This window comes from Thamnophis elegans, chromosome 4 (assembly GCF_009769535.1).
Source record: "Thamnophis elegans isolate rThaEle1 chromosome 4, rThaEle1.pri, whole genome shotgun sequence".
Lineage (NCBI taxonomy): Eukaryota > Metazoa > Chordata > Lepidosauria > Squamata > Colubridae > Thamnophis > Thamnophis elegans.
Window position 1 is genome coordinate 133,078,507 of NC_045544.1, and position 27,707 is coordinate 133,106,213.

The window sequence follows — 27,707 nt, forward strand, 5'->3', positions numbered from 1 at the left end:
AAGGGGGGGGGAGCAAAACGGGCAGGCAGAGAGGAATAAAGGCAGACGGGGGAAATTCAACCAGTTCGCTCCCCGTTTCAAACCAGTTTTCAAGCACTCTCGGCTCGCGAACCGACCTCGGATGGAATCAATCAAGCAATTGATTAAAAGAATCGAAGTTGATTTTTTTTTCCTGCTTCGAATTCGTTTTTAGTTGAAGGGGGGGGGGGCAGGAGGAAAGAATCCCGAAATCTTTGCCTTTGAAGAATGGGGGCAATTTTTAAAAAACCAGTTTCATTTCTACTTATTAGGGGTTTCTGGGGTAGCCGCCCCCCCCTTCCATTCTTCTGGCCAGGGACACCCAAAGTTCGTCGGACAGCCCTGGCGAGAGGCGTGCCCTCCCCCCCCCCCCCAAATTCCCAAACCCGCTGCCTTCAACAGGTTCAAAGTGCAGAAGGAAGGAAGGGGGGGGGGACCCCGGCCGTCTCTAGGGACAACCCCCCCCCCACTCACTCACCCACCCACCCTTCCCCTTCTGACCTAAAGAGTTGTGGACCGCCAGATCCTCATCCAGCCGGGGCGAAGGAAGCGAGTCTGGACGCCCCCTCCCGCGGCCGTCTACGCCCTCCCCTCCCGTCCGCTTTCTCTCTCTCTTTCTCTTCCCCCCCCAACGCCCGTCATTTGCATCCTGCGCGGAGGACTCCCCCCCCCCGCCTGCCCACTTCATTTGCATATCTTATATGGCCTAACGTGGAGAACATCAAGAGGGAGTAGTAGGGAGGCCCGCCGTGGCATTTGCACCGCAGAGCCCGCCGCAGAAACAGGTGTCAGCCGAGAGAGCTCTAGGGGTTCCCCGTTGCAAGGCGATCGCGGGGCTTTGGGGAAGGAGGTTGGGGTGTTGTTTTGAGGGGGGTTTCCTTCCCCCTTTCCCTATCCTTCCTCCTCCCCCTTTCCTTTACTTCTCTTGTCTTTTCTCTCTCTCTGTCTCTCTCTGTCTCTGTGTCTCTTTTTCTTTCTCTCTCTCTCTCTCTCTTTCTTTCTTTCTCCCTCCCTCCCTCCCTCTCTCTGTTTGTGTGTCTCTGTCTCTGTCTCTCTCTTATTCGCTCTCTCTTTCTCTCTTTGTGTGTCTCTCTGTGTATCTTCTGTGTGTGTGTGTCCGTCTCTCTCTGTCTGTCTCTCTCTCTCTGTCTCTCCCTCTCTTTCTCTCCTTCTCTCTCTCCCTCCCTCCCTCTCTCTGTCTCTCTCTCCCTCTCTCTCTTCCTTTCCCTCCTTCCCTCCCTCCCGGGCTTAAAATGGTGTCCAAACTCAGCGCTTTGCAACACGAGCTCCTCAACGCTCTGCTCACCTCCGGAGTCACCAAAGAGGTCCTGATCCAAGCGCTGGAGGAATTGATGCCTTCGCCCAGCAGCACCGACGCTCCGGCGGTCGCGGGTGGTGGCTACGGGGTGAAACTGGAAAACTTGCAGCTGTCGCCCAACAGCGGAGGCGGAGGGACGGAGGCCGACAGCAAGCCCATCTTCCACACCCTGACCAACGGGCACAGCAAAGGCAGGCTGTCGGGGGACGAGGGGTCGGACGACGGGGACGACTTCGACACCCCGCAGATCCTCAGGGAGTTGCAGGCGCTCAACACCGAGGAGGCGGTGGAGCAGAGGGCCGAAGTGGAGAGGATGATCAGGTAAGTGAGGAGGAGGAGGAGGGGAGGCTGCGGGAGAGGGTACCGTAGAGCCAGTGCCCCCCCACCCGCAAGCGCGCGGGGTTCGGGGGAAAGTGATGGGAGTTTGTTCGAAAGAGGGATGGAACGTTCGGAGTGGAACGTTCGGAATAGAACGTTGGCATAAAAGGAATGGAACGTTCCGGTCCCACTGGATAGAATGTCCAGAATATCCGGCGACTGAATGAACCACCTCGTTTTGCAAAGGTGCGTTTTCGCCGCCTTCGTCGCCTCGGGCTGGCCACCCCCCGCAAAATAATACCGCGGGTGGGTTTTTTTTAATAATTATTTTCATTATCATTGTCGTTATTATTATTGTTATTGCGTGGTTAATCTTTGGTGAGATTCACAGCCTTTGGGGCTGGTTGGTAGCTCAACAGCTCGAGTCCTAACCAAGGACCTAGGAACTGTTAAGGTAACGTCGGAGGATATAAGCTCTTCCAAGTAGGGTGGCTTTTTTGTAGAGTCAGAATGTTCAAGTCTGATCAATTTAAAATTTCCAAATAGCGAGGTAGCCCTTTAGGTATTGCTCCAAGGGCACCAATTACAATCGGGACAACAACACACGATTTCTTTTTCCACAGTCGCTCAACCCCAATGTGCAAGTCCCGGTACTTTGTGATTTTTTCTTGCTGTTTTATCTTCAATTCGTGCATCTCCAGGTATTGCAATGTCAATGAACCATACTTTTTTCTTTTCAACTACTGTTATGTCAGGTGTGTTGTGGGCCAAGTGCCTGTCAGTCTGGGTTCTGAAGTCCCACAAGATCTTGACTTTCTCATTCTCTAAAACCTTCTCAACCTGGTGGTCCCAGTGGTTTTTGCTGTACTCAAATCCAAACTTTTGGCACAATTTCCAGTGAATGATCTTAGCAACGCGGTCATGGCGTTGTAGGTAGTCAGTTTGTGAAATTTTGTTGCTCCCACTGATCAAGTGGTCGACTGTCTCCTCTTTCTCATTACAGAGGCGACATTTGCTGTTGGTGTTGAATTTTTGCCTTCATGCAGTTTGTGGCTAAGGCTTGTTCTTGAGCTGCCAAAATAAAGCCTTCTGTTTCTTTTTTCCCCCTGATCTTAACCAGTTCCAGGTTAGCTTTTGGTCAGCTTTGCCTTCAATACTTTTCAAGTATTGGCCATGCATAGCTTTGTTTTTCCAATTTTCAGCTCGTTTCTCAATTACTTCTTTCTTATATTCAGCTTTTGACTTAGTTGTCTTTAAAAGGCCTCCTATATTTACTTTTCATTTTTATTTATTAATCCATTTTGCATTTCTGTTGTGGTTCTTGTTGTTTTCCCACAAATTCTTCCAGGATTTCTGAGCTTTCTCTTTGTCAGGCTTTTCATTTGTTGTTTATTATTATTATTATTATTATTATTATTATTATTATTATTATTATTATTATTAACCGCCGTTCAGGTTTGTTTTTAAACGTTCCTCCTCTTTGACCCTTTGCTTTGCGCCTTTCCCTTAAAAGAATGAATGACTCTCTCTGTGTTTGCCTGCGTGTGTAATACAAATGTACACAATTCGTTTACACAACTTTGTCCCCTGTCCCCCCCCCTGTCGTTCTGCTGGGGGGGGAAATGATGAGCGAGCCACGTGAGAGTTTTCAATCGATTTTTATCTCTCGCACACCCAACAAGGACAAGCGCCCGTTTTTGTTTTTTTTTTAAAGTACATAGCGCGGAGATAAATTTCTTTTTTTAACTGATTAAAATAATCCCAGCAAAATGAAATCAGAGTTTTTTTGATCTCTCGGGAGCAGCGAAATCCTTTTAAGTATTTATTGGGAAGGGACTTTAGGGATTGCAACTGTCCCCCTAACAGAGAACGTGGCGCTTTTCAGGTTCCCTAACGATAAACACCAGGAGTTGGTTTAAATAACGAAATTCAGAATGCAGCAGCGCTAGAAATGGATTTTACTATCAAGATTATTTTTTTTTTGCTTTGCTTTTATTTTCATTTTACTAAACGGGAGCAAAAGAGTCGTTGTAAGGAAAAAGTGATGAACGTGGGGGGGAAATACAGAATTAACGCTGGAATTATTTTAAACTCTTTAAAGTTTAGCGTGGTTCCTTTTCTTTAAAAAAAAATCTGCGGGGTTTTTTCGGCTGTATATTTTTTTTCCTTAATTTTTTTTTAACCTAAGGTTAGATTTTTCCCCCCTACTGTTATATTGAGACAAAAATTCCATTAGAAACTGTCTAACAATTATCTAAAATAAAGATCAAATAAATGGAGGGGACAGCCTTAGAAACAAAGTTTGAAATGTAGGCGGGAAATACCTCTTTCCTGTGCCTATCTATGCAGACATGCATAAAAGTTCAATTAAATTAAACAATCCATGCTACAAAACCACGCAAACATGAGCCGAACTGAATTTTGCCGCTTTTGGGGGGGGGTGTACTAACTTATCCCCCCCCCCGCGAGCCCCGATCAATCTTGAGACTGGCGAAAAGCAACCGCGCCTTATTCTACAGTTCAGATTTAACACGTGCGAACACGCGAGGATTTGACACGCGTTAATTTATAATCACCGTACAATTCAGACGTCCTTAAAGCTCTACTCAGATGTTATTAGGCCATATATTAGAGAGTTTGCGAGGTGGTTTAATTTTGTAATATCCCTAAGGAACTAATAGCTGGGAAGTGGATATCAGATGGAAGCTCAGGCAGCGTTATCTTTTTCGTTCAAATAACTGTTAAAAGTATAAAACTAAGGGAGAATTAGTTTGCGGGGACCTTGGCGCACTGTGAGCTGGGCTGTTTTCTTGCAGACGTTTCATTATTCGAACTAGGTAACACCATCAGTGTTAAACATAATGAGAGCAAACCCCATTCCTTTCTAGCACTGATGATGTTACCTAGTTGGGTAAGGAAACGTCTACAAGGAAACCACCAGGCCCAGAGAGCACCAACGGACCCCTCCATTTCAACCCTGAGCCACAAATATTATCTTTTATTGAAATTAGTTTGCATTCCCACATGGTTCCGTTTAATGGAACCATGGGTTTCCCTGATGTAAAATTAATGAATAAATTTACATTGATGTAAAGGGGGGTGGGTGGGTGGAAGAGGGGTGACTCCCAAGGAACATATTGAGGGCAGGGTCATCCAAACGTCATACCGTATGTGTAGTTCTCTTCCCCCCCCTCCAAATATCGCCTCCATCAAGATGCCAAGAATCGTTGTGTCCAGAGTAGCAGTAATAGTAGTAGTAGTACCGTAGTAAGTAATAGTAGTACCCGTTACCTATCCATTTCTAGAGATAGGCTTTGGGGAGGGAAAGGTGTGAATTTGATGAAAAGGAATCTAGCAATAATTAACTCCGGGTAAACCTTTTCAATTCCTAAGAGTATTTTTCTCCCTCCTTCTAATACCTTTTGTCCAGTTAAAAACTTTCATCAGCTGTTGATTCACCAATACGAAAACGCTCTCTCCCCCCCTCTCGTTGTTTGACGTCCTAAACATGTGTGTCCCCGCGCCTCTGTGTGTACGTGTGTGCGTGTACAAATGCCGGAGCACACGTACCGACATACGTGTCTTCCAACTTAAGAGAGTCAAACGGCTTTTGACAAGTTGGTTACTAATTATCCCTCGTCGTTTTTTTACGGCGCTTTTCCGCCCGTCCTTGCCCCCCCCCCCTCTCCCTTTTAGCAAAATATCAACTAAATAAACGGCTATTTATTAACCTGCCCGCTCAGTTTAAAGACTGCGGCTGGGGTTTCTGGTCCTGGAAGTCAGTTTTATAAGGAAGCCGCCGGTTCAAAAATAAAAATAAAAATAAATATGGAATTTTGGGGGGATTTTTTGTGTGGGGGTGTTTTGTTTTTGCTTTTTTGAAAACGAAAGGTAACTTGTCGCGCCTCTCTATCCAGGTGGATCCTATTTATTAAGGAAGCGCTGATTAAAATAACTTACTGGGGTACGAAGATAGAGGAAAAAGCCGAACGAATCTCTCTTCCAAAGTCTTCCCAGGAAGGAAATGAAATGGAAAGCTAAGAGTGGGTTTTGGGATTCAGCCCACTTATAGGAGAAATTAAATGGATTTTTTTTTAAAATAAAGGTTGGGCTTTTCAAGAAGCGTGCCGAATTCGTTCTAAAGTGGTTTTTAAAACTTTCAGAACCCGTGAGAAATATCTGATTATTTTCCGAAACTAGTTTCCAAAGGGGAAGGGGTATTATTTCCCCCCCCCCAAAGGAAGGGGGGGTGTTTAGGATCGAAACTGGCTTTTTAGTTAGCTCTATTTCATATTTCTTTAACCATCCGTTTGCGGGGCCTTCTTCCTATCGAGTTTGCTTTCGGGACTTGGCGAGGGGAATGAGGGGGCGCTTGAAGCGCAAACTCGGGCAGGATCCCGACCAGTCTGGAGAAAAGGGGGAAGCGAGCGTGTCTATTCGGGAGTTTTTCCTCGGCGGGACTCTGTTTGCCACCGCGATCCTATCCCAGGCCTTGAACGGGCTAGCTTCGAGGGCTTTCGATTGAGGGATCCCGCCCCACCCCGGCCGGAGTCGGTGCCAACCGGAGGAGGGCAGCGAATAAGCGTGCCAGTCTCTCCGTTGTTCCTACTCAGCGCGTTGCGACCGGGTCGGAATTGAACACACAGCCTTGGGCATAAGTGTGGCCTTCTGAATGGTTTAGGGTAGGCTTTGCCCAGCCTATCTCCCAGGTCCTTGGCAAGGACTTGAGAAGTTTTTTTTTTTTTTAAAGCCAAATCTAATCCCGATCAGATTAATTAATTAATCAGATGAATTAATGTCGATCAGAAAGGTCGGCAGCTCGGTGGTTCGAGTCCCAAGCGCAGGTCTCCTGTGTGAGCAGGGGGTTGGACTGGATGACCTCCAAGGTCCCTTCCAATTCTGTGACTGTTTACCGTTTCTACCTAGTCTCATTCTTCTTATTCCTTCCCCTTGGTGCTCTCTGAGCTTGGTTGTTTTCTTGCAGGCGTTTCGTTACCCCAAACTAGGTAACCCCTAATTTACCCGCAGAAAATCCCAAGGATTCTCCCCCCCATTTCAACTCGGCGGTACAAATATTCCCCTTTATCGGTATTCTTCCTCCGTCTGTTCTTTTTACTAAAAAAAATATTTTATTTTTTTCCCAATCTAAACATATATATTTTGTGGACAGGGCATTGACTGCGTCAAGTCCTTCTCCGCCTGTTCTGAAGGGCTGTAGAAACGTTTTGAATTACGGTAGTTTTTTGTTCACAACCGCTTCTCCTTCAACAGGTCTCTCCCCCCCCCCCCCCCATTGTCTCTCTTGTCTGTCCGTCTCAAGTCGGTTTATTCATTGGAGACGGCCTAATCGTTAAAAAGTTAAATTTAAAAAAAATTCCCGGAGGGGGGGAAATTGATTTGATTTTAATGCCCCAAAGCTCTTCGTTCGAGGGGGAAGAGATTGATGAGTAGAGGAGAGAATTTAAAAAATTGTTGTTGTTGTTGTTGTTATTATTATTATTATTAGAAAAACAAGTAAGTGCCCTTCTCAATCCGGTTTCCTCCGGATTAGCCCAAGCATTTTAAACGGAGGAAGGGCTTCTCAATATGTGTATGTGTATGTGTATGTGTATGTGTATGTGTATGTGTATGTGTATGTGTATGTGTATGTGTATGTATATATGTATATATATATATGTTTTCTTCCTCCCCTTTTGCTATTTATAATCCCTAAAAATACAGACACACAACATATACATACATACATACATACATACATACATACATACATATATATATATATATATATATTCTTCCTCCTCTTTTGCTATTTATAATCCCTAAAAAATACAGACACACAACATATACATACATACATACATACATACACACACACACACACACACACACACACACACACACACACACACACACACACACACACACATATATATATATATATATATATATATATATATATATATATATATATATTCTTCCTCCTCTTTTGCTATTTATAATCCCTAAAAAATACAGACACGCAACATACACACACACACACACACACACACAAAAATATATATATATATAAAATATATCGTCTGGGAGGGCTCCTTGGGATTTTCTAGGACTTCCTAAGTGGAAAACTTCTGAAAAGAACGCCCCCACCCACCCCCGACACACACACACACACACACACACACACACACACACCTCTCATTTCCTCCGTTTGCACCCTTTAAAGTTTCAAAAAAAAAGAAAGAAAGAAATCCATCATCCCCATTACGACTTCAAGGTGACTCGGATCTGCCACACCTTTTCGGGATTGGAATAATTGGAGAAACGTCTGGGTGGTTTTGGACTACAGCACCCATCCGCCCCTATCCCCCTCCCCGGCGCGACCCGCGGCGAGGTAGGAAGCGCCCCCCCCTCCCCTAAGTAATGCAAAAAATCTGGAAACCTCGCTTCATTTTCCGCTGTGGTTTAACTTCCCGAGGTTTGATTTCTGAATAAGAGGTAGGGGTGCAAAAGATTTTTTTTTGTCTTTTTTTTTGTGTGTGTGTGTGCAGCCACGTTGATGAACTCTCTAACCTTTGTTTACCTGGCTGGCTTTCCTTACCTTTCTTCCCAAGGGTTCTCTGGCAGCCTCTGTACCTTTCAGCACACCCTTAGGTAGGTCAACTCAAAAGCAAACCCCATTGAGATCAAAGCGACTGGAGTATTTTGTTTGTACAGGACAGTCTGCAACCCAGGATAGTAAGAATGGAGAACCTTCAGAGAGGTCAATCTAGTTAAATCTTCGAGTTGGTGGTGGTCACAAAAAGTTTCAGCCAGGTGCGGTTTGCCCCCAGGTGTGCAGTTTGGCTACCTTTTGCTTTATTTTATTTTTTAAAAGCTTGATTTGTCTTCTTGTGGTTTAATGAGTTGCGGGAACTCAGCTGGTTAGTTTATGCTTCCTTAGAAGTGGAAAATCGTGGGTCACCACTTTAGAATGGAGTAACTAATTGCACTTGCTTTAATTAAATCCGCCCAATTGTTTCACTGTAACTAATCTGGATTTCATGCATGGGTCTGAAGAATATTTGGGCTTTATCAACCCGTGCAAAGAAATTCCGAGACAAAAATCCAATTGGTTGCTGCCTTATTCAAACCAAAAATATTTAAAGGGGTGGATCGTAAACCTGTTCTGAAATCTTGACACTGGCCGTCGATATGTGCAAAGGATTAATAATCTATTTCATTTCATCTATCTTGAAATTCCTCTGTACCTTGAAATCCCCTGTTTTGTCTTATTTTGTTCTGATTCTTCCTATAATGAACGTTTAAAGTTTATGCCGCCCGGAGTCCTCCGGGATTGGGCGGCCTATAAATCGATTTAATAAATAAACAAACAAACAAACAAACAAACAAACAAACAAATAAATAAATAAATGTCTTGCTTCCTCCCCTTTTGCTATTTATAATCCCTAAAAAATACAGACACGCAACAAATATGCTGTTATAAAGGGAAGGGGATAAATAATATAAATGGGTGGGAAGCGGAAGAACAGGGGTGGAAATAAATAAAAATCAAACTAACAATCTGTTAAAGACTTTCCTGCAGTTAAACAAGATGTACTTCTGCAGAAGTATTTACTTCCTCTGGCAGCTTCAGATATATTTTTATTAGAGCTTATTTTTGCCAACAACTCAATACCCAAAGAAGAGCAAAATAAAACGTAATAAAATATGAATTTATTTTAATCCCATTCCTCAATACCGTGAAAAGCCTGTCCAGTCTCTTTTTAAAAGCCTCCAGTGATGGAGTACCCACAACTTCTGGAGGTAAATTGTTCCATTGGTTAATTGTTCCCAATGTTAGGAAATTTCTCCTTAGTTCTAGGTTGTTTCTCTCCTTGATTAGTTTCCATCCATTGTTTCTTGTTGTACCGCCTGGTGCTCTGGAGAATAGATTGATTGCCTCTTTCTGTGGCAGCCCCTCAAATATTGGAAGACTGCTATCATATCACACCTAGTCCTTCTTTTCACTAGATTACACATAACCCAGTTCCTGCAACCGTTCTTCATATGTTTTAGTCTCCAGTCCCCTGTTCATCTTTGTTGCTCTTCTCTGCGCTCTTTCTAGAGTCTCAACATCTTTTTTATAGTATGGTGACCAAAACTGGATGCCGTATTCTAAAGCATGATCTTACTAAGGCTTTATAAAGCAGTACAGTAGTCCTCCACTTACAACTGTTCATTTAGTGACCATTCAAAGTTACAACGGCACTGAAAAAAGTGACTAATGACTTATTTTTTCAATCTTATGACCGTTGCAGCATTCCCACGGTCACATGATTTATATTCAGATGGTTGACCATTGACTTGCATTTATGACGCTTGCCGTGACCCGGGGTCGTGCGATCCCCTTTTGTGACCTCCTGACAAGCAAAGTCAATGGGGGAAACCTGATTCATTTAACATCCGTGTGACTAATTTAAGAACTGCACTGATTCACTTAACAAATGTGAGAAAAGTTGTAAAAGGGGGCAAAAATTCACTTAACACGTCTCACTTAACAACATAAATTTCGTGCTCAAGTTTGGTCATACAATGCTTTCCCATAGTTAATTCAACTGGGGTTTACTTAATTAACCCAGCCTGTATCTTTCAACATCCGAAAATCCAAAGCCGTATATCTTTATGTTTGGCTTTGAGTAACTTGGCTAATTGCCTGCTTACAAGTAAGTGTTTAAGAAGTAAATCTCTCTCCTGTATGCTTGAACTGCATCTTATAAACCTTCAGCACGTGGGACTCTGGCTGTTATTAATTTATTTCTATAAATCATCAACAGAAAGATACACAAATACTTGTGCTTTTTTTTTAAAGGGGAACAATTTATTTGCAAAGTTGTAAATCCAAACCAACTAGAAGTTGTACAGTATAGAGTAAACGATGCATGCCTACGTGTGTCAGAATCATGGTTGAAAAGAAAATCTACGAAAAAAAATATATATTTTCCGTTTCTAGTCTTAGATGAAATAGCAGAAATGCAGCCATTGTCAGTCTTTATCCTGCTGGAAATTTCCTCAAATATTGTCTCTTAACCCAGGTAGTAGAAAAATATCAGCTCTAGACTGGAATTCAAAATCTAACCCACAGGAAGTACATCGTAAGTACTCCGCTTACAATTGAGCCCCAAATTTCTGTTGCTAAGCAAGACAATTGTTAAGTGAGTTTTGCCCCAGTTTACGGCTTTTCTCTCCACAGTTGTTAAGTGAATCACTGCAATTGTGCCGTTGGTAGCCATCATTGGATATAAGATGGGCAGCAAATAAATTTCATAGTAAACAAACAAACTAACAAATCATACGTACATACATACATACAAAGACAATTGTTAAGTGAATCTGGCTTCCCCATTGACTTTGCTTGTTACAAAATCATGACCTGACATGATCCCAGGACATGGCAACTGTCATAAATATGAACCAGTTGCCAAATGTCTGAATCACATGGCCATGGGGATATTGCAACGGCTGTAAGTGTGGAAAACGGTTCCACCACAAAATCGCGGAGGACAAAATCGCGCTCGACGAAAGCGCGCATTTGACGTCATCACAGCGTGACGAAAATATCGCGCTGTGATCGAAAAATGTAAAAATAAAGCTAAAACCTTACCCTAACCCCCCAAACCTAACCCTAAACCTAACTCTAAACCTAACCCTTAACCTAACCCTAAATCTAACCCTAAACCTAACCGTTAACGTAACGCTAAACCTAACGCTAACCCTTAACCTAACGCTAAACCTAACGCTAACACTCTAAACCTAACCCTAACCCTTAACCTAACCCTAAACCTAAACCTAAACCTAACCCTAACCCTTACCTTTATGTGAATCGGCTTGGTTTAATTTTAATTTTATTTCAATTTTTAATTTTTTTTGTCGCGCTGTGATGACGTCACATGCGCGCTTTCGTCGAGCGTGATTTTGTCCTCCGCGCTTTTGACGGGTCACGGTGGAAAACAGGTCATATGTCGCTTTTTTCAGTGCGGTCGTAACTTTGTATGGTCACTGAACGAACGGTTGTAAGCCAAGGGTTACCTGTACTGCAGGACTCTTCAACTAGTTAAAAGTGAGGGATTTTTTTTTTCCACACAAAAACACACCCGTTCTTCCCATTTCCTTTAATATTTAGGGTGGTGTCGAATTCTGCAAAACTTCAAAGATTGGAGATTTCTTGTAGACTAACTAGAAGGTGAAGTTGGCCGAAAGGAAGGAAATCTGCAATTTGGCATCTCAACAGATTGAAAAAGTCTACTTCAAAAACATAATTGGAAACACAAAAGGAAATTTCATATTTTGATTGCTTCCGGTCCCGTAGTTGATTTCTCTGAAGCCAAAGTAAGATCGGTAAACCTGTTGCTCTTGAAATCTGCTCGGTGTGCAAATGCAGATCCATTTCTAAACGGATCTTTTTGCATTCCAACTTTGGGTATTTATGCAATAGACTCGGGCTCCAAAAAAATCCATGATCCTGCGTAGTATTCTACGAAAGTCTAATTTTTATCATAATTTTTTATAATAATGAGGCTGCCTTTACATTGTGGAGGTGAGAAATCAGAGGTGAGAAAAGGCCCCAATATCTTAGCTTTCCGCTCACAACTGTATCAGCAACAAATGAAGGTGAATCTACGTGTCCCAGGATAATGTTGCAGGATCCAATCTGGGTCGTTCACCGGGACCGGCGGTTTTGTCTTCCGAGCTTTCGGACTCGTATTGGAGCCCATCCTGAGAAGATAAATTCCCTCAGGATGGGCTCCAGCACGAGTCCAAAAGCTCGGGAGACAAAACCGCCGGTCCCGGTGAACGACCCAGATTGGATCCTGTTTCAACAACTGCTAACCCTCCAGCTTGGCATTCTTCACCTTTTGAAATTTTACAATGTTATTTTTTTGATAGTTTTATTTTTTTAAAAAAATTAAATCGTTTTGATTTTATTGATTATATTGCGTACCACCCAAAGAGAGGAGAATGGGCAGTTAAGAAATGGTAGGTACCGTATGCACGTATGTATGTATGTATGTATGTATGTATGTATGTATGTATGTATGTGTATCTATGTATGTATATATACACATCTATCTATCTATCTATCTATCTATCTATCTATCTATCTATCTATCTATCTATCTATCTATCATCTATCTATCATCTACCTACCTACCTACTTACCTACCCACCCACCCACCCACCCACCCACACCTACCTACCTATCTACCTACCTAACTACCTATCATCCATCCATCCATCCATCCATCCATCCATCTATCTATCTATCTATCTATCTATCTATCTATCTATCCATCCAACCTATCTATCTAAGCCGCCCGGAGTCCTCTGGGATTGGGCGGCCTAGAAATTTAACAAATAAATAAATAAATAAATAAATAAATCTATCCATCCTATCTATCTATCTATCTATCTATCTATCTATCTATCTATCTATATCCATCCATCCATCCATCCATCCATCCTATCATCTATCTATCTATCTATCTATCTATCTATCTATCTATCTATCTATCTATCCATCCATCCATCCATCCATCCATCCATCCATCCATCCATCCTATCATCTATCTATCTATCTATCTATCTATCTATCTATCTATCTATCTATCTATCTATCTATTTATATCTATCCATCCATCCTATCATCTATCTATCTATCTATCTATCTATCTATCTATCTATCTATCTATCTATCTATCTATCATCTATCTATCTATCTATCTATCCATCCATCCATCCATCCATCCATCCATCCATCCATCCATCCATCCATCCATCCATCCTATCATCTATCTATCTATCTATCTATCTATCTATCTATCTATCTATCTATCTATCTATCAACTATCTATCCATCCATCCATCCATCCATCCATCCATCCATCATATTTCTTAACTGCCCATTCTCCTCTCTTTTTGTGGTGCACAATATGGTCAATAAAATCAGAATGATTTAAGTTTAAAAAATTAACATGTGCGCACACCCACACACCCACACACACACCCACACACACACACACGATAGAAATTCCCTTCACCTTAAGGGAACTTTCTGCCACTATTAGAAAAAGGGACACACTCATAGAGCAGCTGAGTGTGAGTGTGCAATGGAGCATTACGGTGTTGTCTTAGACTGAGACTAAGATAACACCTAAGACAACACAACACTTGTTCATCCAATAAAGGAGAATATTAGTAGTTCAGGATTGAGGTGCTCTCTGAGTTTGGCTGTTTTCTTGCAGATGTTTCATTGCCACACTAGGTAACATCATCAGTGCAGTGATGTTATTACCTCATTTGAGTAATGAAACGTCTGCAAGAAAACAGCCAAACTCAGCACCAAGGGCCCCTCACTTGTTCATTGTATTCAGGAACTGTGACTTTTTAGCAATTGGGACTATGGGGAGTCCTTGAATTACGGCCAGTCACTTGGTCACCATTCAAAGTTATAACCTACCTGACAAAAGGGAACATGACCTGGATCCAAAGTTCTGACGGTTCCCCCCCCCCCTCCACTGGTCATTGACCTTTGGTTGCTCAACAAAACAGCCACAATATACAGACATCGCCAGTGTCCCAGTGATCCTGGTTTACAACGGTTTTGCGGGAAACGGTCACTTCCATGTTTTCAGCAAAACCGTGCCATGGCAAAAAATGGTAAACTTAAGGACCACAAAAAACAACTACCACCCTCACGTAAAGTCATGAATCTGACTGATCACATGACCCAACCATTTCCCATCCGTTATGACTTAACGATCGTAATGGGCAGTCGGGCTCCATTGCAGTCGTAACTTAGGGACAGTTGGCTTAGGAGTGCCCGAAGGATGAGGTTTTGGCCACTGTGATGAAACTTGCACTCTGTGCCTAAGAAGCGGCCTTTTCCTGTAGAACAGTGGTTCCCAAACTTGGCAACTTTAAGACTTGTGGACTTCAACTCCCAGAATTCTCCAGCCAGCTGGCTGGAGAATTCTGGGAGTTGAAGTCCACAAGTCTTAAAGTTGCCAAGTTTGGGAACCACTGCTGTAGAAGAACAGATTGGTGCAATATGTTCCTTAAAAATCTAGTTAGGAGAGAACGGTTATGTCTTCGGTAGCCATGTTGCAAAATAATAACAACAGCAATAACAACAACAACAATAATAATATCAGGAGCACTGAAAAAAGAAACAGAAGGCTTTATTTTGGCAGCTCAAGAACAAGCCTTAGCCACAAACTGCATGAAGGCAAAAATTCAACATGTTACCACCAACACCAAATGTCGCCTCTGTAATGAGAAAGACGAGACACTCGACCAGTCGATCAGTGGGTGCAGCAAAATTTCACAAACTGACTACCTACAACGCCATGACTGCGTTGCTAAGATAATTCACTGGAAATTGTGCCAAAGTCCTTAAGTTACGACCACAATTGAGCCCAACATTCCTGTTGCTGAGTGAGACATTTATGAAGTGAGTTTTGCCTCATTTTAGAACTTTTCTCACCACATTTGTTAAGTGAATCACTGCCCTTCTTTAATTAGCGACACGGTTGTTAAGTGAATCTGGCTTCCCCATTGACTTTGCTTGTCAAAAGATTGCAAAAGGGGATCACGTGACTCTGGGAGCCTACGATCGTCATAAAGGTGAGTCAGTTGTCAAGCATTTGAATGTCAGTCATATGACCGGGGTGTGTGTGTTGCTTCATCGGTCGTCAGTGTGAAAAATGGTCATAAGTCACTTTTCCCAGTGTCGTTGCAACTTTGAACGGTCACTGAACAAACTGTTGTAAGTTGAGAACCTATCAACGGTGGTTTGTAAATGATGGTTATATTGAGCAGCGTGTGTGAACCAGGTTTTAATTTCAAGCTTTGGGAAACTTGAAAAATCTTATACATGTTTGAAGCTGAATAGAGAGGTTTCTACTATAGGCAATGCAATTACATAGGATAGACCCATAGGAAACTATGGGGTGGGGTGGGGTGCTCAATTGTTGTCCTCCATTTGTGGACCATGATTGCTTATCTAAAACCTGGATAAACATTGCAATTTTTCAAACTTCCTTCCAGCATCTCTGTTAGTTCATCAGAAATCAGGCTAAAAACCAGGACACTCTGTGCTGTAGTCCGGCCTTAGGCGTGAATGAGTGACTTTGACCCGATCACCAGGAGACTATGAATTCTAGTCCCATCCTTAGGCATGAAAACCACCTAAGTAACTTTGGCCCAATTACTAGGGGACTGTGAGTTTTAGTCCCATCCTTAGGCATGAAAGCCAGCTAAGTAACTTTGGGCCAATCACTAGGAGACTGTGATTTCTAGTTCTACCCTTAGGCATGAAAACCAGCTGAGTAACTTTGGGCCAATCACTAGGAGACTGTGATTTCTAGTTCTACCCTTAGGCATGAAAACCAGCTGAGTAACTTTGGGCCAATCACTAGGAGAATGTGATTTCTAGTTCCACCCTTAGACATGAAAGCCAACTAAATAACTTTGGACCAATCACTAGGAGTGTGAGTTCTAGTCCCATCCTTAGGCATGAAAACCAGCTAAGTTACTTTGGGCCAATCACTAGGAGACTGTGATTTCTAGTTCTACCCTTAGGCATGAAAACCAGCTAAATAACTTTGGACCAATCACTAGGAATGTGAGTTCTAGTCCCATCCTTAGGCATGAAAACCAGCTGAGTAACTTTGGGCCAATCACTAGGAGAATGTGAGTTCTAGTTCCACCCTTAGGCATGAAAACCAGCTAAGTACCTTTGGGCCAATCACCAGGAGACGGTGAGGTCTAGTTACATCCTTAGGCACAAAAAACTAGCTGAGTTTACTTTGAGTCAGTCATTCTCTCACAACCAACCCACTCATAATGTTGTTGCTTTGGGGAAAATAGGAGGAGGGAAGTATGTTTGTCATTTTATTTGTGAAAATAATAAAGGTGGGATACAAATAAATAAGCACCCTCTTCCTTTTATTTCTAACAAAATTAAAACCCTGCAGTTCAAGTCCTGCACAATTCAGAGAACTGCCAAAGGCTATCCCTGCTGATTGGAAAAGCAGCTCCTTCATTGCATGTTACCACCAAAGCCCCAAATGGAAATTTACAATCAGGTTATAGCCTGAAGCCTATAGATTTAACTCCATGGCTATTAAAATAATGCATTTCAGAGGAACTCTCCTTCACTGTAAGAGCATTCAAGAGAAACCAAAGGTGCCTGGCAACTACCACATTGTACTTTCTACATTGCAGTTGAGATTTGAAGGGGACCCCGGAGTTCATCTAGCCCAACCCCTATATGGTAGTGTTCAATGCAGGATGGATAGCCTAGGATGCCATCTGGGTTTAGCATCACTTGCTCTGAATGAGGATGTTTACTACAGGTAGTCCTCAGCTTGGGACAACAATTGAGTCCAAAGTGTCTGTGGCTAAGCAAGACGGTTGTCACGTGACTTTTGCCTCCATTTTACGACCTTTCTTGTCACCGTTGTTAAGTGAGTCCCTGCAATTGTTGTGTTAGCAACAAGGTTGTTAGACGAATCTGCTCCCCTATTGACTTGGTTTGTCAAAGGTGACCTGTGACCATAGCAGAGGTGGGTTCCTACCAGTTCGCACCTATTCGGTAGAACCGGTTCGTCAAATCTACCGAACCGCTTAGAAGAGGTTCCACCAGTGGACCCGGAAAGCAGGCCACACCTATAGAAGAGGTTCCCAAAATTTTTGAAACCCACCACTGGTCCTTGGATATGATTATTATACACTATCATGTTCATATTTATAAAACTCAGTGTATCTGTGAAAGGTAAGGATGACTACTGCATTTGTAGTGCAATCAGAACATTGTGTGTGTTGAAGTTGTTTTAACGCAAACCAAAGATGCCTTTTAAAAAACAAGTTTATATTCTTATGAATGCCAGTGCTGTGTGTAAGGTAATTTAAGGTGGTTCTGACAAGTGTCGTCGGCATCTTCATATCCGGTCACATGAGCGGCAAGCCACTCCCATCCGGTCACATGGGTGGCAAGCCACTCCCACAAAGGAGGCCACACCCACAGAGTAGGTTCGAACAATTTTTGAAACCCACCACTGGACCATAGGGATGCTGCAACAGTCATTAAGTGTGAAAAACAGCCATAAAACACTTTTCCCCCCATACCATTGCAACTTTGAATGGTCACTAATAGGAATGGCTGTAAGTTGTAACCTGTAAATTAGCTTGTAACATTTGTGCACTTCATCATTCAAAATAAATGATCAATGGAACAAAAATTCACTAAACAAATGTCTCGCTTAACAGCAGGAATCTTAGGCTCAATTATGGTCTTAAATTGAGGACTACCTGTAAAATAGAGAGCCGAGGTGGCGCAGTGGTTAAAAATGCAGCACTGCAGGCTACTTCAGCTGACTGCAGTTCAGCAGTTCGGCTGTTCAAATCTCACGGGCTCAGGGTTGACTCAGCCTTCCATCCTTCCGAGGTGGGTAAAATGAGGACCCGGATTGTTGTTGGGGGCAATATGCTGACTCTGTAAACCGCTTAGAGAGGGCTGAAAGCCCTATGAAGCGGTATATAAGTCTAACTGCTATTGCTATTGCTAAATAGACAACTGACTTCCTAGAATTTTTTTTTTTATTTCTTAAATTTATATGCCACCCACTTTGCTGTCTGAAGCTTAGATCTATCCTCTGCGTTTTAAAAATTGCGTAACACCCCTGTTATTTGTCAGGGGGAACAGGGCTACTAAATATAAAATAAAAGATTTTTGATTTTTTTTTAAAAAAAAATATATAAATACCCTTGCGTAGGAGGTGTTCTTTTTTCAACTCTGAGCAGGACATAGTAATTCCATCAAAGGATCTAGTCTTTGTTTGACTATTTCCTCCGTGCTAACCTCTCCTCAAAAATAGCCAAACTTGAAAGACGTGTTAGTGCCCCCCCATTCAAGGGAAATGCAACCCGGATGCTACCAGATGTTAATGTAAAATGTACATGGGGCCTCTGGTAAGAAGGGAGCACTTAAAATAAAGGTGAGCACCATATGGTCTTCAAAAAATAGTAACAGAATAACAGAACTGGAAGGGACCTTGGAGGTCTTCTAGTCTGACCCCTGCTCAAGCAGGAAACCCTATATCAGTGAGGGTGAACCTTTTTTCCCTTCGGGTGCCAAAAGTGCACTATCGCGCACATGCCAACGCCCGTAATTAAATGCCCTCATTGTGCCCACCTGCACATCTGTGCATGACCACCACCCCCGGCTCCTCCCCCCCCCCCCAACATGGCTTTCTTGGAGCCTGGAAAGGATGAAAACATCCTCCCCAGCTCCCCCTAGAGGCCGGAAACAGTACCATTTCCCGACTTCCGGTGGGCCTGTTTTTCACCCTCCCCAAGCTCCAGAGGCTTTCTTGGAGCTGGGGAGGGCAAAAACAGCCTCCCCGCCCCCTTAGAGGCTCTCTGGAGGCCAGAAACAGCCCATTCCCCCGTGGCACGAAAAAACCGCGCTCATCAAAATAGCGGTGATAAAATCGCATCGCTAAAGCTGCGACATCATCACCGCGCGTCATCACCGCCGCGACAACAGCACGGCAACAGAAGGGCGCTTTAAAACGGTGCCGCGGCAAAAAGCCGATTTCAATTAAGGTAAGGGTTAGGATTAGGTTTAGGGGTTTGTTTTAGGGTTAGGTTTAGGGTTAGGTTTAGGGTTAGGTTTAGGGTTAGGTTTAGGGTTAGGTTTAGGTTTAGGGTTAGGGTTAGGGTTAGGTTTAGGGTACTGAGTGCTTGGGAATGCGCGGATTTGCCCTCCGTGATTATGTCATCACGGTAGGGTCGCGTTTTTCCTTAGCGCTTCGAACGGCGCGAATTAGTCTTCACGCTTATGTCTCCGCGGATAAGGGCTTCGCGGATCCTTTCCTGGAGCCTGGGGAGGATGAAAAAAGCCTCCCCCCCCCCGAAGCCCGAAAATCAGCTGGTCAGTGCATGCATGCACACTGGAGCTGACAGGGCAATGCTTCGCGTGCCCTCAGATATGGCTCCGTGTGCCACCTGTGGCATGCACCACCCTATATCATTCTAGACAAATGGCTATCAATTCTCTTCTTAAACACCTCCAGTGTTGGGGCATTCACAACTTCTGGAGGCAAGCTGTTCCTCTGGTTAATTGTTCAGGAAACTTCTCCTCAGTTCTAAGTTGCTTCTCTCCTTGATTAGTTTCCACCCATTGCTTCTTGTTCTACCCTCAGGTGCTTTAGAGAATAGCTTGACTCCCTCTTCTTTGTGGCAATCTCTGAGATCTTGGAAGACTGCTATCATGTCTCCCCTGATCCTTCTCTTCACTAGCTTGTCTCCCAGAAATTGTGGGTGCTCCCATCACTGAAGGTTTTCAAAAATAGTCCAGACAACCATTCGACCAGGATGGTACAAGTACTTCTGCCTTGAGCAGGGGGTTGGACTAGAAGACCTCGGAGGACCCTTCCAACCGTAATCCATTCTATGTTCTAAAACTAATGCAATTTTAAAACCATAACTAACCTCCTGCCTTAAAAGGCCTAAGCAAAACAACGCCAAACTTTCCCTTGGTGATTTATGAGGAAGGAGATTCCCTATGCTGGTTATTCATTAGTCCTACTGATAAAAGGACTTTCCTTGAAGTTTAATATCTGCCTTTATTTATATAGCTGGGTGTTGATCAAATGAATGAAGGATATTTGTGCCAACTTGAAGCATGTATTTGCATACAAATTGTTCAAATTGTTGCTGGTTGATTTGCTTCTGTTTGTTCCATCCATTACTCTTTTTTTGAGCATCTATTTGTCTGCTATAACTTTGTTGCTTGTATCCTTATGATTTATATTGATTGTTTCCTAGTATGATTTGATTGCTTATTTGCTTATGATTCATGACAAATGTATCTTGCCTTTTTAAATACACTGAGATCATCTGCACCAAAGATAAATTCCTTGTGTGTCCAATCACACTTGGCCAATAAAGAATTCTATTCTATTCTGTTCTGTTCTGTTCTGTTCTATTCTATTCTATTCTATTCTATTCTATTCTATTCTCTTGTCTCTTCCCTTCCCTCCTCTCTCTTCTCTTCTCTTCTCCTCTTCTCTTCTCTTCTCCATTCTATTCTATTCTATTCTATCCCATTTGTCTGAAATGATATAGGGTTTCCTGCTTGAGCAGGGGGTTGGACTAGAAGACCTCCAAGATACCTTCCAACTCTGTTATTCTGTTTGCATGTCTTACGTGACAAGGCCTAGTGACATTCTGCAAAGAATAGCAATAGCAATAGCAATTAGACTTATATACCGCTTCATAGGGCTTTCAGCCCTCTCTAAGCGGTTTACAGAGTCAGCATATCGCCCCCACAGTCTGGGTCCTCATTTCACCCACCTCGGAAGGATGGAAGGCTGAGTCAACCTTGAGCCGGTGAGATTTGAACCGCCGAACTGCAGATAGCAGTCAGCTGAAGTGGCCTGCAGTACTGCACCCTAACCACTGCGCCACCTCGGCTCTACTCACCACACACAATCAACTTTTCAAATAGGTCCCACCCAGTGGTGGGTTCCTACTGATTTGGACCGGCTCGGCCGAACTGGTAGTGGTATGGCAGCCTGGGTCGCTGGTAGCAGCAGCGACCCAGACCTGCCACACCCCCGAACCAGTTCACTGGTCTCTTCTGCCATCGCCAGCATGTTTCTGTGCGTGTGCAGAATAGTTTTCAGTCAACTGCGCATGCGCAGCAACACGCATCAGACGCCCACGCGAAGGAAGCAACCAGAGCCTTGAGCAGGGGGTTGGACTAGAAGACCTCGGCGAACGCTTAAAACATAACTAACCTCCTGCCTTAAAAGGCCTAAGCAAAACAATGCCAAACTTTTCATGCCCGCATTATGGCGCTGAAGTATCCTGAGACCTCGTAAAAACCACTTCTTGTTTTGTGCTTGTCAGCAAAACAAAAACAAAAACAGGCGAGCCAGCCCATCAGGTGTGTTTTCCTCATGTCATTGTTATTAATATTTGTTGCAACTGGTTATCTTTATTGTATGCCACCCAGATCTATGTCTGTGAGATAAAATAAAATGTCATTTATTAAATAAAATTTGGGGGCTATGTATCCCCAAAAGAGGAAAAAAACAGCATTTGAATTTGTGAGAATGGTTACCATAATTGCTGCATATTAGGGGTTGCTGCAAAGAAAAAGGAGTCTCCAAAGCACCTGAGGGTAGAACAAGAAGCAATGGATGGAAACTAATCAAGGAGAGAAGCAACTTAGAACTAAGGAGAAATTTCCTGACAACTAGAACAATGAATCAGTGGAACAGAAGTTGCCTCCAGAAGTTGTGAATGCTTCAACACTGGAAGTTTTAAAGAAAATGTTGGATAACCATTTGTCTGAAGTGGCGGAGGGTTTCCTGCCTAGGCAGGGGGTTGGACTAGAAGACCTCCAAGGTCCCTTCCAACTCCGTTATTCTATTCTACTTTGGAGTAAAGGGAAAAATAAGTCTCATTGCCATCTATAAGGACATACTTTGGATACTAGTGAGATGGGTGGAACAACATACATTCAATCAAACAATCAATGCTAAGGACCTATTTTTAAATGTTCCCTGCTTATTTTTTAAATCAGCAGTCACCAACTGGTGGTCCCTAGAACAAAAAAACTTCGGGGGTCTGCAGAAAAGTTATTTGCATTTGTTATATTGCACTAAATCAGGGGTCCTCAAACTACGGTCTCTGGGCCGGATACGTGCAATGAATGCTTGTCTTGCTGCAGAGAGCCTCCCCCTTCGGGGTCTTTTTGTGCGGGTCGGAGTGGGGCAGAAATTCCGGTTTGGGATCTTGCTTTGACCTCCTGGTGGGGGGCTTTGGGCGAAGGCTGGAGGGAAGTGCCGCTGGTGGCGAAGAGCCGGAGGGCCTCGTTCCAGTGGGACTACATCATGGCCTGGAACTGGCTGACCATCTCAGCCCGCTGAGCCTCCAGGCACCAGTACCTGGCCTTACAGTCCCACAGGTCTTCCCTCTGCTTGGAAAGCCTATTCTCGTAGTTCTCAGTGTGGTGCTTCTGCTAATCCTCCTTCTCGGTCAGATCAAATTTGAACTGAGCTGTTTTGCCAACTCTTTCTCAGGGTGGCTGCTTAGCTCCAACAACGGCTTCCTGTTGGGGCCTTAAGGAGCCCCGGTGGGCAGGCAAGGAGTAGCTGGGAGGGGAGGGGCGAGTAGAGGCCGGCAAGGCGCCCCTCGACGTGAGTGACATCGAGTTGGTCATGCCCACCTAGTCACATGACCACTTAACCACTCCCACCAGCCAGTCATTAGGCAGACGATATTAGTGGTCCGCGGGATTTAAAATTATTAATTTAGTGGCCCCTGAGGTCCGAAAGATTGGTGATCCCTGCTTTAAATGCTTTTTCCATGCTGCTGGGTGATTGTGTCTTTTTGTACTGCAAGAGTCCGGCATCTCGTTCCAGGGTACTTTTAGCAGTTTGCTTTAATTTGTTTAATTTGTTCCTTTGTTGAATTCATTGCAGGACAAGTTAGATTGCAAACAAAGAGATGCAACCTTTAACTCCATGGTGAGGAGAAGGGGAAGAGAAGACAGAAAGGGGTGAAATTTCACTTGTCCAGGAGGGATCTGGTGGCAATTTTTCAGGCTACAGGTAGTCCTCGACTTACAACCACAACTGAGCCCAAAATTTCTGTGGCTAAGTGAGATACGTGTTAAGGGAAGTTTTGCCCCATTCTATGACCTTTCTGGCCACAATTGCTAAGTCAATCACTGCAGTTGTTAAGTTAGTAACACCGTTGTTGAGTGAATCTGGCTTTCCCATCGACTTTGCTGGTCAGGAGGTCACGCATGACCTTCCGAAGGGCATTGCAACCGTCGTAAATATGAGTCAGTTGCCAAGCGTCTAAATTTGGATCCCGGGACCATGCAATAGCAATAGCAATAGCAATAGCAATAGCAATAGCAGTTAGACTTATATACCGCTTCATAGGGCTTTCAGCCCTCTCTAAGCGGTTTACAGAGTTAGCATATTGCCCCCAACAACAATCCGGGTCCTCATTTTACCCACCTCGGAAGGATGGAAGGCTGAGTCAACCTTGAGCCGGTGAGATTTGAACAGCCGAACTGCAGAACTGCAGTCAGCTGAAGTAGCCTGCAGTGCTGCATTTAACCACTGTGCCACCTCGGCTCTATGATGCAAAGGTCATAAGTCTGAAAAATGGTCCTTGTTTCAGTGTTGTTATGATTTGAATGGTAAATTATAATAGTGGCATATAATTTGACCATTATAGAAATGCTGTAAGATAAAGACTTACCTGTAACACATTTTGTTATACGTTTGAAACTTTTGTGATTCTTTAGTCCTCTCTTACTTGACAAGTTCAGCCAGTGCTTATTTTTCGGAGCGGCAGGTTGCAGTCCAAAGTTTCTCTCCTGTGCAAATATAAATTATGGCCCCGTAAGAGACTTTGCTCTCAGCTTGCTTTAAGAGAGACTGTTACACTAACAGAAGAAGTTTGTGTGTGCCATTATATACCACAGGCAGAGATAAAAGAGATGAATTTCTAGTCTGGTTGTGCCTCTAGATGAGATGGACGGCACATAAACCTAATCAATAATAAATAAATAAATTTCCATATCCAAAAAGCTATGTCTGTCATAAAAAGATATAAAAAGATAGAGTCTGTCATCTGCATCTCTATAACTGTCTGGTTTGGCTCTGCAGCCCAACAAGACAGACACAGACTTCAGAGGATAATCAGAACTGCAGAAAAAACAATGGCTACCAACCGGCTTTCCATCGGGGACCTGACTACTGCACGAGTCAAAAAGAGGGTCGTGAAAATATGTACAAACTAGTGGTGGGTTTCAATTTTTTTTTAGAACCTCTTCTGTAGGTGTGGCCTGCTTTGTGGGAGTGGCTTGCTGGCCATGTGACCGGGTGGGAGTGGCTTGGCAGTCATGTGACTGGGTGGGTGTGACCAACTTGTAAAATGTGGTGAAACTCACTTAACAACGCTCTTGCTTAGCAACCAAAATGTTAGCTCAGAAACTCTGGCATTTGAAGCATGCAAGTCTTAAAGCTGTCAAGTTACAAGACCCTTGCACCCCTAATCCTTTAGAAAGAAACCCCCAGGGATGTTCAAACTTGACAGCTTTAAGACTTTAAGGTTTAGGTAGGACTCTTAGAGGCGGGTGGGGTGATTAGTGAGCCAGCCAATCAGTGAGCGGTGGGCGGGGCAAGTGTGGTGTAGACAGGTGGTGGGAGGGAGCTGGAACCGGTTCTAAACAGCACAGTAGATTTGTGGAACCTCTTCTATAGAAGAGGTTAGAACTGGCAGGAACTCACCCCTGCTACAAACCTCTTACATCCTGGACATAAATTGTTTCAACTCCTACCCTCAAAACAATGCTATAGAGCACTGCACACCAGAACAACTAGATACAAGGACAGCTTTTTCCTCGAATGCCATCGCTCTGCTAAACAACTAATTCCCACAACTCTGTCAAATTATCTACTAAGACTGTATTACTATTACTCTTCTCATCCTTCCTAGCACCTATCTCTTCCGACTTATGACTATAACCATGTTGCTTGTATCTTTCAATTTATATTGTTTTTATTTGTTTCCTAGTACGATTTGATTGCTTATTAGTAACCTATGACTATCACTAAGTGTTGTATCTTATGATTCTTGATGAAAGTATTTTATTTTTCTTTATGTACACTGAGAGCATCTGCACCAAAGAAAAATTCCTTGTATGTCCAATCACACTTGGTCAATAAAAGAATTCTATTCTATTCTATTCTATTCTATTCTATTCTATTCTATTCTGTTCTGTTCTGTTCTGTTCTATTCCAAATCCAGAGGAAGGGAAAGAGGACAATAGGAATATAAGGAGTCCTCAACTTACAACAGTTCGCTTAGTAACCGTTACAAGGGATCTGAGAAAATTGATTGATTGATTTGATTGATTTATTTGGCTTGTATGCCGCCCTATTCCCGGAAGACTCAGGGCGGCTAACAATCAGAAGGGGAGGGGGTACAAAAATAAAAATAGAAAACAGAAATTTAAAATACAACAACAGTCATAACCTCGGAGGGGGCTGGATAGTTCAACAGCCCCAGGCCTGCCGGAACAACCAGGTCTTAATTGCTTTGCGGAAGGCCGGAAGGGTGGTGAGGGTCCGGATCTCAACGGGGAGATCGTTCCAGAGGGCCGGAGCAGCCACAGAGAAGGCCCTCCCCCGAGGAGTCACCAGCCAACATTGGCCGGCAGATGGAATTTGGAGGAGGCCTAGTCTGTGGGATCTAATAGGTCTTTGGGAGGTGAATGGCAGGAGGCGGTCTCTCAAGTAACCAGGTCCGATACCATGTAGGGCTTTAAAAGTAACGACTAGCACCTTGAAGCGTATCCGGAGACCATTGGGCAGCCAGTGCAGCTTGCGGAGGATAGGTGTAACGTGGGCGAACCGAGGTACACCCACGATCGCTCACGCGGCTGCATTCTGGACAAGCTGAAGTCTTCGAACACTCTTCAAGGGCAGCCTCATGAGTTATGACCATTGGTCACACTTACAACAATTTGTGGCATCCCCGTGGTCACATGATCAAAATAAAAAAACTACGCATAACTCCACACCCACATTATATAGGCAGTCCTTGACTTACAACTGTTCATGTAGTGACTTTTCAAAGTTGCAACAGCACTGAAAATGTGACTTATGACTATTTTTCATATTTAGGACCGTTGCAGCATCTCAAAATTTGGATGCTGGTTCGTATTTATGACGGTTGCAGTGACCCGGGGTCATGTGATCACCTGAAGCCAGATTCACTTAACAACCATGTTCATGTAACAATAAAATGGGATAAAGCTCACTTAATGTCTCGCTTAGCGATGGAGATTTGGGGCTCAATTGTGGTCGTAGGTCGAGGACTACCTGTACTAAACATGGTTGGTGTGTTAACTACATGCGGGAGGCGTGAAAGAGTTGGCGATTTTTAGCATGTTGTATCAGCACAGCCTGTTGGGTTGGTTTGAATTTAACATTTTATCTGACTCTTGAGAATGGGTGAATTGTAAGAGTTCAGCTACGCCCCTTATTTCTCCACCCCTTGTCCATTATTTATTTGTCTGCTATTATTAATAACATACCCAGACTGCTCAGGTGTGGCTCAGAAGAATAGCCAAGCCAAAAAAGTTTCTTAAAATAGACTGGCAGGAAGATAAAAGGGTTGGTTGGTTTCCAGTTTTACTCCAGGTATGTAAAACAACACTGCCTAGAAGAGGGGTGTCAAACTTGATTTCATTGAGGGCCACATCATGGGCTGTGTTTTGACCTTAGGGGGACAGGGTGGGCATGGCCATCTTGACGTCACTCCTGTCAGGGGCGCCTGTGGTAGCCTGCGGTGCTTCTGCCAGCGAAAACAGGCTTCCAAACTCCATTTTTGGCTGCCACGGCCTCCTACAACCCCCTCCCAGTGAAAACGGAGCACAGGAGGGCCGCATGTGCTCCGTTTTCACTGGCAGAGGGTTGCAGGAGGCTGTGGCAGCTGAAAACTGAGCCCGGGAACCCGTTTTCGCTGGCAGAAGCACCGCGGGCTGGTCCTTCGCCTAGCAGGCCTGATCGAAATACCCCACGGGCCAGATCCAGCCCCTGGGCCTTGAGTTTGACACCCGTGCCTACAGGGCTGGGGGCGGGGCAGGCTTATTTCCGGGTCCAGTCACAAAAATCGGGACTTTTTAAGAACGCTCCGGGACACGGGACAAATTGTGCGAAAGCGTGACTGTCCTGCGAAAATCGGGACGTCCTGTCACCTTAGCCTAGAATCCTACAGTTTCGGCCAGTTTCGGCTGAGTAGGTAGTAACTCGGCCTACCACGCACTGAAACCAGTTCTCTCCACGGCACCATAGGCGCTGCCATCTTGTTTTTTGCTTCTTCACATGTGCAGAAGCATAGCGCTCATCAAGCGCACACGCGCGGCGCATCCCTGAGTGAACCGGCAGTAGCAGCAGCAGCCGGAACCCACCGCTGC

General features: G+C 43.8%; 1 protein-coding gene across 1 annotated transcript in view; it reads left to right on the plus strand.

The window, feature by feature from the left end:
* The first annotated feature begins 1,187 nt into the window (after positions 1–1,187).
* Positions 1,188–27,707, plus strand: part of HNF1B (HNF1 homeobox B) — an 89,854-nt gene continuing 63,334 nt past the window's right edge. Inside the window, exon 1 of the mRNA XM_032216128.1 lies at positions 1,188–1,657. Within this exon, the coding sequence (XP_032072019.1) occupies positions 1,272–1,657 (386 nt within the window). The 5' untranslated portion in view covers positions 1,188–1,271. The remainder of the gene's footprint in view (positions 1,658–27,707) is intronic.